Source organism: Carcharhinus amblyrhynchos, chromosome 12, assembly GCF_965287045.1.
Source record: "Carcharhinus amblyrhynchos chromosome 12, sCarAmb.v2.hapA, whole genome shotgun sequence".
Classification (NCBI taxonomy): Eukaryota; Metazoa; Chordata; class Chondrichthyes; order Carcharhiniformes; family Carcharhinidae; genus Carcharhinus; species Carcharhinus amblyrhynchos.
Genome location: NC_137335.1, coordinates 27,094,663 through 27,107,095, shown reverse-complemented (window position 1 = coordinate 27,107,095; position 12,433 = coordinate 27,094,663). Strand labels below are relative to the sequence as shown.

Genomic DNA, 12,433 nt, shown 5'->3' with positions numbered 1-12,433 from the left:
CTTCAAACAAATGCCGCACAAAAGTCATTTCCCTTCAATATTGTCTAATCCGGTAAACTTCATGTACAAATTCCTGATGCGTTCATGCTGCATTGCTCCGTGCACTACTCATAGTTCACCTATAACTCTGTGAGGCAGAGTGCTGAATGGTCTGGAACAAAGGAAAGTAGATATAAGATTTAATGTAAGAGATGTCTAATTCTTTTGGTGTCTTTGTCTACTACTGGGATCAAATTAGACAAATGCCTGCCTTAGCTTAATGTTTCACTAATCTAATATCAAAAACAAGTGCCTCCATGCTGAAGAAACCAAATGAAACTCAACTCCCCAACATGTCATAGTTAGCATTCAACAAGGTTGGGTTAAAGGCAAAGGTGAGTTTAACTGGTCACCTGTTAGTGTCAGGACTTCAGATAGCCAGACTTCATCACCAAATCATAAGACTTTGTTACATTGGATCATTTGGGCTACTTTTCCTGATGGATTTTCCCTTGCTCAGTTTGTCAGGAAGCAGTCTGGGAAGCATTTCGGATTTTCCTGGACAGAATTCCGGAGAACGAAGAGTACCAGCAATGGGTCAATGTTTGTCAGCGAGAAACTCACTATCTGTTCCAGATTGGGCAAAATTTCAGTGAATCCCAGGAACATCTACAGATGGTTCAGAGGGTAAGCAATGGGTTTGGTTCAGAAACAATTTTATACATGAACTCATTTTGCACATGTTTTAGTTCCAGTTTTCATGGAAATTGAGGTTTAATATATCCACAACAACTACGTTCTGACATTTAAATATTAAGCTGGTATGAAATGGAGACAAAGTAAGTGTAAGAATTTTAACTGTTCTGTAAGTTTTATTTTCCATTTCATTTCTACATTTTACTGATAGAAAAACAATGGGTTTCCTTTCCCCTACAGAGACTGGGTATAAAGGATCGTGATCTTCAGCTCAGGTAATGAGTGCAGCTTGCAATGCTCTGAAAACTATTGTATTAGGCCTGTTTTTTGCTGTTGACTTAGTGTTAAACCTGAAGAACATTATTTAGCTGATGTGTAAAATTGATAGAATTTTATAAATATTAATGTGTTCTGACTGAGTGAAGTTGATCAGATATTGTCACAGCTGGAAACTAGCACAAAATGAAATGATGATTATTTTTAGTTGTAGTCCATATTGAATATCTTTTCTAAATTGGAACAATCGTACCAGATTTCTAATGTGTGTCTCTTTCTCCTCTTTGCTGAGGAAGTACTCCAATGGGTAATCAGCCGAGTGAAATTTCAACACTGCCCACAGGTATTGTTTCACCTCAGCTTTTGACGTTTAGAGGGGAATTTTCTCAACCCACCCGCCATGGGAATTGCAGTGGGTGGAGGGGAAAGGGGGGAGATACAGACCATGCAAAGGACCATTGAACGTAGGCAGGATTTTCAAGTTATAGAACGAGCGTGGCTGGAAAATCCCACCCCTAATGTTTGACATGTAAATTGAAGATGATGAACCAATTGGTAAAAGCTGCAAATAAAGCAATTTAGATTTCCCACATAGCACATTTTCTCAACAATCCACTCCCCTGCCTTTCTCACAGTCTTTGATCAGCGTTCCACCCTACTTGAATGAGCCAATGGGAGGTAAAGGAGAGAGATTTGGGAAATGTATGAATGCCAGGGGGGGATATATAGGAAAGCAAGAGGCTTGGGTAACTTTCCTTTTGTTATTTCTCTGTTCCGGTTCATCATTGCAGAGTGCGGTAGCCAACTGATGTATCGGGGCTATTATTTTTGCCTCCTTATATTTGGAACTCCTTGCCACAGAGGACTATGGAGCCTTGTGTATATTTAAGGCTGAGATAGATAGACATTCATTCAATGAGGGAATCAAGGGTTAAGGGCAAAGTGCAGGGAAGTGGACACGAGGAATATTGTTGGATCAGCCGTGATGCTATAGTATGGCAGTGCAGGCTTGAAGGGCCAAATGCTACTCCTGTTTCTATTCCTTATGGTCTTATGGTCATGTAATGAGTGGATTTATGACTCAATATTGTGTAGCAGGCTAAGGTGTGTGTCTTCACCTCATCACTTGAACACGGAGGCTGAATCTCTGATTGGCTGACTTGTGCTTTCTGGTTTTGCCCAGGTTGTGTCTTGCATGGGGAATCACTGATTAACCTCTCTGATTCATTGAACATGAGCCCGTTGGGGATTAGTAATTAACTCACCAGGTGGAGCTCATACACCGAACCCTGTTTAAGGCAGGCCCATGGGTGGGTCCATTATTGTATCGTCCCAATTGGGACCTGTTTGACCAGGCTTGTGATTTTGCTTTACTTTATTTTACAGCTGATTCTGGGCATTATTATGGTATTGATATCAAGTACTATACAGAGTGGAGCCCTGATTAACAAGAGGGCAAAATATCGACAGGGGCTCCATGTTAGACTGCTTGTTGATTGTATTTGCTGACTGGAGATAAATGTTACAATGTGTAATTCACAGATTGCCAATGATAAGAGAATAGAATTTTATACAAATGCATGTTGTTGTCACTTAGTTTCTACTGGCAGACAGCCCTGAGATAATCCATAATAGTTTATCCCAGTGAGTTAGTCTGCATTATGGTTCAGTTGAGCACTGCCAGAATCATCAGCTTGATTTGGGTCAGAGATAATTTTGGGATTCCAATCTTTAACCTTCCAGTTAAGCAGCAGGGTCTCCACTGCTGGTGCTATCAGGCAGTATCATGCCTTATTACATTAGTGCACTTTATTACTTATCTAACTTAGAATTATACAGTGCAGAAGAGGCTGTTTTGCCCATCGAGTCTACACCAACGCGCGAGAAATATCCGAACTCCTACCTAACCCCATTTACCAGCACTTGCCCACAGCTCTGGATGCTATGATGTGCCAAGTGCTCATGCAGGTATATTTTAAAGGATATGAGGCAACAAGCCTCTACCACCCTCCCAGGCACCGTAACGCAGACTGTCACCACCGTCTGGGTAAAAAGGGGTTTTCCTCACATCCCTCCTAAACCTGCTGCCCCTCAGCTTGAATCTATGTCCCCCCGTGACTGACCCTTCAACTGAGGGGAACAACTGCTTCCAGTGCACTCTGTCCATGCTCCTCATAAACTCCTAACGGTTTACATTTTGTCTACAGAGATCCCGACTCAGCCATTGTCAACAACTGCATCAATTCCTAATATTGTGATCTCCAATGAGATTGTGAATGACACTAAAACACCTGTTGAGGTGAGGCCTGTGAAATTCAACATTATTTACCTGTTTTGTGACTGGAGACTGTGCTATGAAACGGCTGTGTACTCGTTCTGTTCAATAATCATGCTGAGCTGTTGAATTAGTTCAATGTTAATTAGCTAAAGCTGAGCCGGAATTGAGGTTTTTTGCAAAACTCCAAGCTGAAGTGGAGGCAGTATACACAGACAGGCCAAACAGCAGGGTTTCAATCCATAAGCCAGCTTGGTAGAATCTCAGGAGGGCAATCATTATTTTTTGTCGATTGTATTGACAACTTTGAATTCCAGACAGCTGAAGTGGAAAGTCTGACTGTGAGGACCAATCAGATCAATTGGAAAACTGTCAGAAGAACCTCCAATCAGAGGTGACAATATCTTTGAGAGGAAAGAGATGAACTTATGTTTTTTTCCTGAGAGCCACATGCAGTGTTTACCCCAATCGGAACTTGCTATTACACGGATTTTAAACGTTTAATTTTCCTCAAAGGGTAACAGGTGGAATTTTATGGCCCCTCCCACCAGCTGGATTTTCCAGTCCCGTCGAAGTCAATGGACGTTTGAATGGTTCGCTGCACTTTACAGCCCCGTCCCCACCGTGACAGGGCCGTAAACCTCTGCCTGATATTCCTGAGTTGTGTAGAGCTATCGGGTGCCACACAGGCACAGCCACACGCACACAGCACATTTCCCCTCAGTGACGGCTGGCGGAATCTCCCAGTTCCATTGGATACCGACAACATTTTGTGTGGTTGGCCTGTCTCACCTCCAGGAAACTCACCGCAGGGAGTCACCTTTGGCGAGACTGGAAGATTCCACTGCCAGGAATGGTCAGAAAATCCCAGCTGTATTCTCTTTGGGACAGTTGCAGCTATATTTTTAGAATAGTTAGGCTATTCTCTTGGTCTTATATTGGCACCAATCCTATCACTGCATTTACAGAATTATAACTATCACACAGTACACCAAACATAAAGTAAAAATAAAGTTTCTGTTTGGCTTGATTATAGGTTAGTAACATCACTCCTTTTGTCATTGATGTGTATGAAGAGTATGCTTTTACAATAATAGATGCTGATGGAGCATATCCTTTCTATCTGCTTTAGGATCTGCATGTAACCAATGTCATCCCAGAACAGCTAACAGAGCAAGTTGTGGAGTTCAGTGTTAGACTCACCGATCAAAATTACAGCTCAGAATTGAGTGACCCAAATTCGCTGGAGTATCAGGAACTCACCCAGAAGTTTGAGATTCAGGCAAGTGTACATGATGTAAAGTAAACCACATTATTTCCCATACAGCAGCAATTGAAAATTCCAGTTCAGCAGCATTCATCAGGCAAAACAGATCTTATCCAAATTTCTAATCAGAAGCAGTGTCTACCTCCTGCCCCCCATTTCAAACTAAGTGAAGCGAGATTAGATATTATATATAATATATGATATATAGAATATATATGAACAAAGCCCAGTCCATCACGCAAATCTGCCTCACATCCATTGACTCTGTCTACACTTCCCTCTGCCTCAGCAAAGCAGCCAACATAATCAAGGACCCCATTCACCATGGACATACTTTCTTCCACCTTCTTCTGTCAGGAAAAATATACAAAAGTCTGAGGTCATGTACCAACCAAACAGCTTCTTCCCTGCTGCCATCAGACTTTTGAATGGACCTACCTTGCATTAAGTTGATCTTTCTGTATACTCTAGCTTTGACTGTAACACTACATTCTGCACTCTTGTTTCCTTCTCTATAAACAGTATGCTTTATATACCTTGCAAGAAACAATACTTTTCGTTGAACACTAATACATGTGACAATAATAAATCAAATCAAATATATTAAAATCCATTTATATATTATTACATATATTGGCAGAACATTTAGCCCAAATGTTCAGTACCAACTTTCCACACAAATCTCAGCCTTATTTCATATCATTCTCTCACTATATCCTTTCATTTCTTTCTCCTTCATGTATTTATCTCGTTCCCACTGTTGTGATACTTGGCTAGATCCTGGCCTGTGGTGAGATGTCTGGTCAGGAACCACCTCATTCTAAAATATTTAAAAGTTGAGATTACTGACACCTGCTTTTGAAATAAAACCACAAAATATCACAGATTTTGAATGAATACAATAAGCTTTACAACTAAAAGTTAGCAAAATACCTTACATTCTAACATTCAGAATTACCATGAGGGACACATGAATTAACAAACAAACTGTGGTTGAAACCCCACAGTGCATATCAAATGATAGATGTGGTCAAGGCAGATCCCGCAGATTTAACAAAGAAAAGTACAGCGCTGGGGAAGGCCCTTTGGCCCTCCAAACCCATGCTGATCATGATGCCCTAACTATACTAAAAAAACCTTCTGAACTTATTCCAACAGTATCCCTCTACTCCATCCCTATTCATGCATCCATCTAGATGCTTCTTAAATGTCACTAATGTGCCTGCTTCCACCAATCCTGTGGCAGTGCGTTCCAGACACCCACCATTCTCTGCATGAAAATCTTCCCCCCACATCTCCCTTAAACTTTCCCCCTCTCACCTTGAACCTGAGCCTCCTTGTAACTGACACCCCCACTCTGGGAAAAGCCTCTGACTATCTATCCTATCTATGTCTCTCATAATGCCCCTCATAATTTCTCAGTAACCCACGCACATGACACTGTGGGTCACCAAATCTCATTAAAAATCTGTTGCCAATTTTGCAGTGTCAGAGATCTAGCTTTGGAGCTCCCTCAAAGCCTCAGCCTGTTTTAATGATTGCTTTAAGCCAGGGTTTGTGCCTCAGGACTTCCTCTGAGCCCTGACTCCCTGGAGACTGTGCACCACAATACCTCTGCTGCCTGGATCTTTTTCTGCCTGCTTCTGAACAACACCCAGTCACATAGGAGTTCTTCAGCCCCAACTCTTAGCTGCGTCGAGCTACCAATAGTTCCCAAAGCTTTTTCTGCAGAACAAGCAAATGGATACTGGGCTTTCGTCAGAGCCACAACTGCATGGAGTTATCAGGTGGCTCCCAGAGCTAACAGTGGCATTTTAGGCTGCATGGAACCAGCCACCTTCTTCTTTACCTGCTTCAGACTAACTGATTGACTAAAAATTGACAGACCCTTAAAATGCCAATCACTCACCCTGAACTGACCTTGGAAACCTACCAACACATTCACAGTGGGTTCCACCCTTATTACTAGTCAGGAATCATCAAAACATGTTGTACCTTCCTAACACGTCTTAAACTCATTGATGCCATTCACCTCAACAGCTCCACGTGGTAGAAAGTTCCCACCACTCTGAGTAAAGACACCTCTTCAAATGAAGAGCATTTCCCGCACTCACAATTAGAAGGCACGGAAGTCAGAATGCTTGTAAGGTAGCACGCGTCTGTTGGGCAGGATATATTGTTTCTGAGTGGTAAATGCTGTGTCATAATGTAATGTTGTCCTTTGAGAATTTGGGGCCAGAGTCTCAACGGGTTTTAATTATGATAGTTTGCCTGTACTGGAATGAGGCACAACGCTATCTTTACAATGAACCTTCTATCCCAGTGCTATCAAATTTCTCTGAATTACACCTAGGTCAATACTTATGACTTTATATGACATATTCATCAACATGACCACAGGTTATCTCAGCATCTTGAACTGAGTGCCAGCTTCGATTCCCAGCTTGGGTTACTGCCTTTATTTATTCTTATTTATTAGTGTCACAAGTAGGTTTGCACAAACACTGCAATGAAGTCATTGTGAAAATCCTCTAGTTGCCACACTCCAGCGCCTGTTTGGGTACACTGAGGGAGAATTTAGCATGGCCAATGCACCTAACCAGACTGTGGGAGGAAACCAGAGCATTCAGAGGAAACCCACAAAGACACGGGGAGAATGTGCAGACTCCACACAGACAGTCACCCAATCTGTGAATCGAACCCAGGACCCTGGCATTGTGAGACAGCAGTGTTAATCACTGTGCCACCGTGGCGTGCCAGTCTGTGTGGAGTCTGAATATTCTTCCCATGTCTGCGTGGTTTCCTCCAGGTGCTCTGGTTTCCTCCCACAGTCCAAAAGATGTGCTGGTTAGGTGCATTAGCCATGCTAACTTCTCCCTCAGCGTACCTGAACAGGCGCTGGAGTGTGGCGACTATGGGATTTTCACAGTGACTTCATTGCAGTGTTAATGTAAGCATAGTTGTGGCACTAATAAATAAAAACACAAGTTGCAGAATATTGCTAAATAGCACAGCGAGCATCACTAATGAGCAAGCTTTGCTATCCCATATGATCTGACTTCATGATCCAATGTCTATTTTCTTTCCAGATGCAGAACCTTCTTGAAATTCTCCCAGGATTCAAAGAAATTCAGGTATTAGGTTTCAGGTGGGTAAACAAAAAGAATCATTGTGCATAGCTGTAGCAGCTGTCGTGTATAGCATCAATGAAGGTGCCTTGTCATACATATTTAGTGTAGAACCTTAGTAAATTGTGCTCCAAAATGAACACATCGGAAATACCTGATATATCACACAGTGTCTGCGCAGTCCTGTCAGTAGTCAGAATGAGATGAGTTCAAACAATCTCAATGAGGGATCCAATAAACATGACCAGTCATACATAACCGTGGCCACATTTGATATTATTGTCCTGCAGAACTGGATGATTCCAATTACATCTCACTTCCAATTTGCAGACCATCAATAATTATAGATTTCCTCTAACCCATGGAGAGTCTTTAATGTGAAGTATGTCGTCATCTGGAGCTCAGTTAAACTACATGTTCTATTCTCCGACTCATTCAAAAGTTCCCTCCTCAAATTGATTATTTTACCCAATTCTTCTTCCAACATCCCCAACGTGTTGAAATCAAAACAGATGACAGCCTCATATTAACTCATTTTCTGATAGGCTGTCAGCAGCTAATGTACTTTGCAGGTATGAGGATAGGAGCTGGGTGGGATTGTTGTCGGTACAGATTCCATGGGCCAAGTGGCTTCCTTCTGCACTGTAGGGATTCTATTCTGATTAAAAAACCCAGTTCCACATATTGGCTCAACCTCTCAGTGTTCTAGCCATATTAGGCTTCACAGACTGTAAATTAACAAAACATTTTTTTTCTCTGTAATAAGGTACTAACCAAACATCTCATCGTAAATTATTTTCCTTTCAGTGCGGACAGTCAGGTGATTCGCTTTGCTGCCATCTTTGATAAGCAGGCTGCCACACTGAGTGACATTCGTAACGACGTGCTAAACATCGGCACCAATAAGGTCGAGAATGGAGAAATGTTTTTTGAACCACAAGAAGAGATCCTGGTGAAACCAGTGGCCGCCATAACAGTAAGCAGGTTTCAGGATATGGTTGCCATGGCACTACTCAATGATACTTCTTTCTCCATGGACCCAAGCTCACTGCAGTTTGCTCAAGGTAATGTAATTTAAATCGGTAACCATGCTTGGCTGACTTCATCTGACTTATCCCAATCAAGGTTGATTTTCTGAAGCTTTGTGTAGTTATAGGAAGGATACTAGAGTTTGCTGGGGCATGTCCACAAGTGGATATTTAGCCACATGCTAACTTCCTCACTTGTCTCAGTTGGTGACCCTATCAGTCAGAGGTCCAAGCCTTACTACAGATTTAAGCATAGATTCTAGACTAGATGCATGTAAGACATAAGTATGCAAGATGACATTTCACTCATTCTGCATAGTTCTGCATTATCGGATCGTACCATCTTACAGATTAGCATTATAATTAGCATGAGGTCTCAGAATACAAAGACAAGCCGTCTAAAAGTAAGCACCCAGCAGCCCTTGTGATGACCTCTGCACTGTTTCCACGTGGCCCAACTCCAATTAGCCCCAACTGCCTCAGAATGAAAATTCATGGCAGGGATTCTCCCAAAGAAGTTCTAAATGCCAAGTTTGCATAAAAACTGGAGTAAATCCTACTGGATTTTTTAGCGGGGTTTCAAAATGAATCTCCCACACTCTTTGCATCACAGATTGCCTCAGCTTGATCGCTGGCCAGCGCACGAACCCTTCATCGCTGCCTCTCTGATCTCCCGGCTGTCTCCAGGCTAGCTTCAACACCTCCCCTACCACAGTCCTAACACACACCCCAAGCCTACTCATTGGCAAGTTGAATCTCACCCCCCACCCCCCCCCGCCCCCACCTTGCAGTCCTTCCCTCCCTCTGTCTCCGATCCCAAATGCAGAGTGGTAATGGGACCACCACCCGCAACAATCTCCCACCCCCACAAGCCCTGCCTCCTCTGGCCCTACCCCCTGTGCATTGCCACTTAGCCCCTTGGGCATTGTTAGGGCACCAGGCCTGCCAAAGCTGGCAATGCCCAAGGGGCAACCCCTTACCCCTGACTTCCTGGGGGGCCTCCATGGCCCCCTTTCACTCAAGCGAGGTTGGGCCATGGCTCCCCAGTAGTAGGGGGGAGAGGCTAGCAGCCCGGAGACTTCAGTCCTGGGCCCGCTAATGATATGCAAATACAGATTTAAATATTTCAGTCAGCTCTGCACTAATTTCTGGGACAGAGTGGGACAAGACTGGAAATCCGGCGACTGCTGGAGAGGTGCAGCAGGTTGGAAGAATTGCCCCCTGTACATTCAGGGAAATTTCTCTGAGAAAGCTTTGGAAAATTCTGTGCACCCAATATGCGACCAAGAGTTTTGCCCATAGACCTCTTACCTTGTGTCCCTCATGTGGTAACAACAAAGGGAGATTAACTGCTCACACCATTTCTCTTCCTGTCTTATATTTCAGAGTGAAGTTGTAGCTCTGAAGCCTCAAGAATAACCTCTTCAGTCTTGCTGCTGATTTACACAGATTTCTCTTGTACATCTTGCCCAGTGGACGCTGATCATTCTTCAATGTACACTTCCTCCCATAGAAATCTGTATGGAACTCACATCCATAATGTCTGCCAAAAGCTATCAGTGTTTCTTTTTGTACCAAAGTCATTCCTAGGTCATTTGTAGAAGCATCTACTTGCAGAGTGACAGCTTTCTCTCTGTTATAATATAACACACCTTGCATTCTGCTTCTTTGTTGAAACCCCTCTCTTGCGACTCTGGCTGCTGGATCTTAACATCTCATCACAACAGCTCTGGGAGCTTTGCTGTCTGCTCTGACATGTAAGGTATAAAAGAGCTTACTTAGTGCTTCAAACCAAGGAAACTTCTCAACCCTTTCTTGTCTCGTAGAGCTTCCATCCCAGGGATAGCGGTGACTTTTTTTTTGAACTTGGCTTGATTTTGCCAAGTGTGTATAACAATCTAAAGAACTGTAAGTTCGTCATCTTCACAATGAAATTTGTCAGCATTTAGCCAGATCCCAGCTTCCCTGGTTCTCTACATACCTTCATGTAGCTGGTAGTCATCACTTTTCCATCTCCTCCATAGATCTCCACTTTGAGATAGGAACCTGTATCAGTCTAAAGATGTCAACAGCGATGATTTCTCATAAAGCTTCACATTACAGTAACCATTTCTGGCAACAAGTTTGATGAAAAGCCTTTCCTTTACCAGTGGTGACAGGATTAATTCCACTGTTGACAAGATAATCCCACTGATTTATCCTACTGTTGACAGTATTTATCCCAGTGTTGGAATAGAATAGTGATCCCTCTTTATTGCTTGGTTAAGACCTTTGGGATCAAGATCAATCTGACACCATCCATTTTGTTTCTCTCTCACAATCTGTATGCTCTGTGTCTCTGGCAATCACCATCACTTGAAGCTCTCTTTCAAGCTTTCCTTTTCCTTCTTTTGGTACTTTATAAAGAACAAAGAACAAAATCAGCCTGGGAAACAGGCCCTTCAGCCCAACGAGCCCGCGCCGCCATCTCAACACCACCAGTCCCCCTCTCCACCCACGACCCCTGTCTAATGTTTTATGGCCATCCAGATTGAGGGAAACTAATTTAGGGACAATTTATTCCTGCCAATCAGCCTAACAGCACATCTTTGGGGTGTGGGAGGAAACCAGAGCACCCGGAGAAAACCCATGCAAGCACGGGGAGAATGCGCAAACTCCCACAGACACCGGCCCAAATCCATGTGTCTGCACAGCAAACAGTGATAGTCACTGAGCTGTTGTCTTGCCCAGTATCTTGTCCAGTTTAGGCACACACTAACGACATGAAGCACTAGGCCAATCTCGAACAACCAAGAGCAGCCCCAGTATGACCCATCGTGTGTATGCCCCTCGTTGGACACGAGGTGGACCGACTTAAAACCTGTGAATGAAAAGAGAAAAAACTTTATTATCATACCATGTCCATTTACATTACCAGGGACGCCCCAATGCTAATGACCCTTATTTAAAACAATCTCCTATATCCACCCATCTCCAACCCAGTCATGTGCCTGTCTAAGTTACTCTTAAATGACTCTAGCGTGTTTGCCTCCACCGCTTAACTTGGCAGAGCATTCCATACCCCCACTACCCTCTGTGTGAAAAACCTCCCTCTAATATCTGTGTTGTACCTCTCCCCCCTCACCTTAAGCCCATGGCCCCTTGTCCTATGTATCTCTATCATAGGAAATAGCTTACCTCTGTTTACTCTATCTATACCCTTCATAATCTTATATACCTCTATTAGATCCCCCCTCAGTCCCCTTATTTATTCCCCTTATGTGGGGAATAAATCACGGATTTCTTCATTGAATCGATAATGAAGCAATGCTCAAAATCTTCAAACTGTCTCAACAAAGCACACTCAGGATATATCCATGCCACATCCTTATGGCTTCTGATAAGACGGCACTTTTCAGTGAGTGTTGTACTTTCGACCTTGAGTGACATCTCTTTTGTTTCCGAGCTTCCGGAGAAAAATTCTTTGCAACTGTTCAACCCAGGATGGCATCTGTTTCAGTGAAGTGTGTCACTCGGATTTGTTCCCTCTTCATAGTACTGGGTTGTGTAATGTAGAAAACACAGCAGCCAATTTGTACGCAGCAAGATCCCACAAATAAGAATGTGATCATGAAACAGATCATTACTTTTTTTTACTGAAGTGGTTGCCAGAGACAGAGTACAGGAAAGAGATAGTGAACTGGTGCAATGACAATCATCTCTGCAGCAATGTCAACAAAACGAAGGAGATAGTCACTGTCTTCAGGAAGTATAGTGGAAGATACGCACCTGTCCACATCAACGA

The 12,433-nt window shown here is 43.0% G+C and overlaps 1 protein-coding gene across 2 annotated transcripts in view; it reads left to right on the top strand.

The window, feature by feature from the left end:
- LOC145350874 (interphotoreceptor matrix proteoglycan 1-like) overlaps positions 1–12,433 on the top strand; it is a 107,806-nt gene that overhangs the window by 58,856 nt on the left and 36,517 nt on the right. For both annotated transcript variants that reach the window (XM_080200280.1, XM_080200281.1), the window contains exons 3-9: positions 500–666; positions 916–950; positions 1,248–1,294; positions 3,159–3,250; positions 4,359–4,508; positions 7,583–7,641; positions 8,429–8,685. In XM_080200280.1, the coding sequence (XP_080056406.1) occupies positions 500–666; positions 916–950; positions 1,248–1,294; positions 3,159–3,250; positions 4,359–4,508; positions 7,583–7,641; positions 8,429–8,685 (807 nt within the window). The remainder of the gene's footprint in view (positions 1–499; positions 667–915; positions 951–1,247; positions 1,295–3,158; positions 3,251–4,358; positions 4,509–7,582; positions 7,642–8,428; positions 8,686–12,433) is intronic.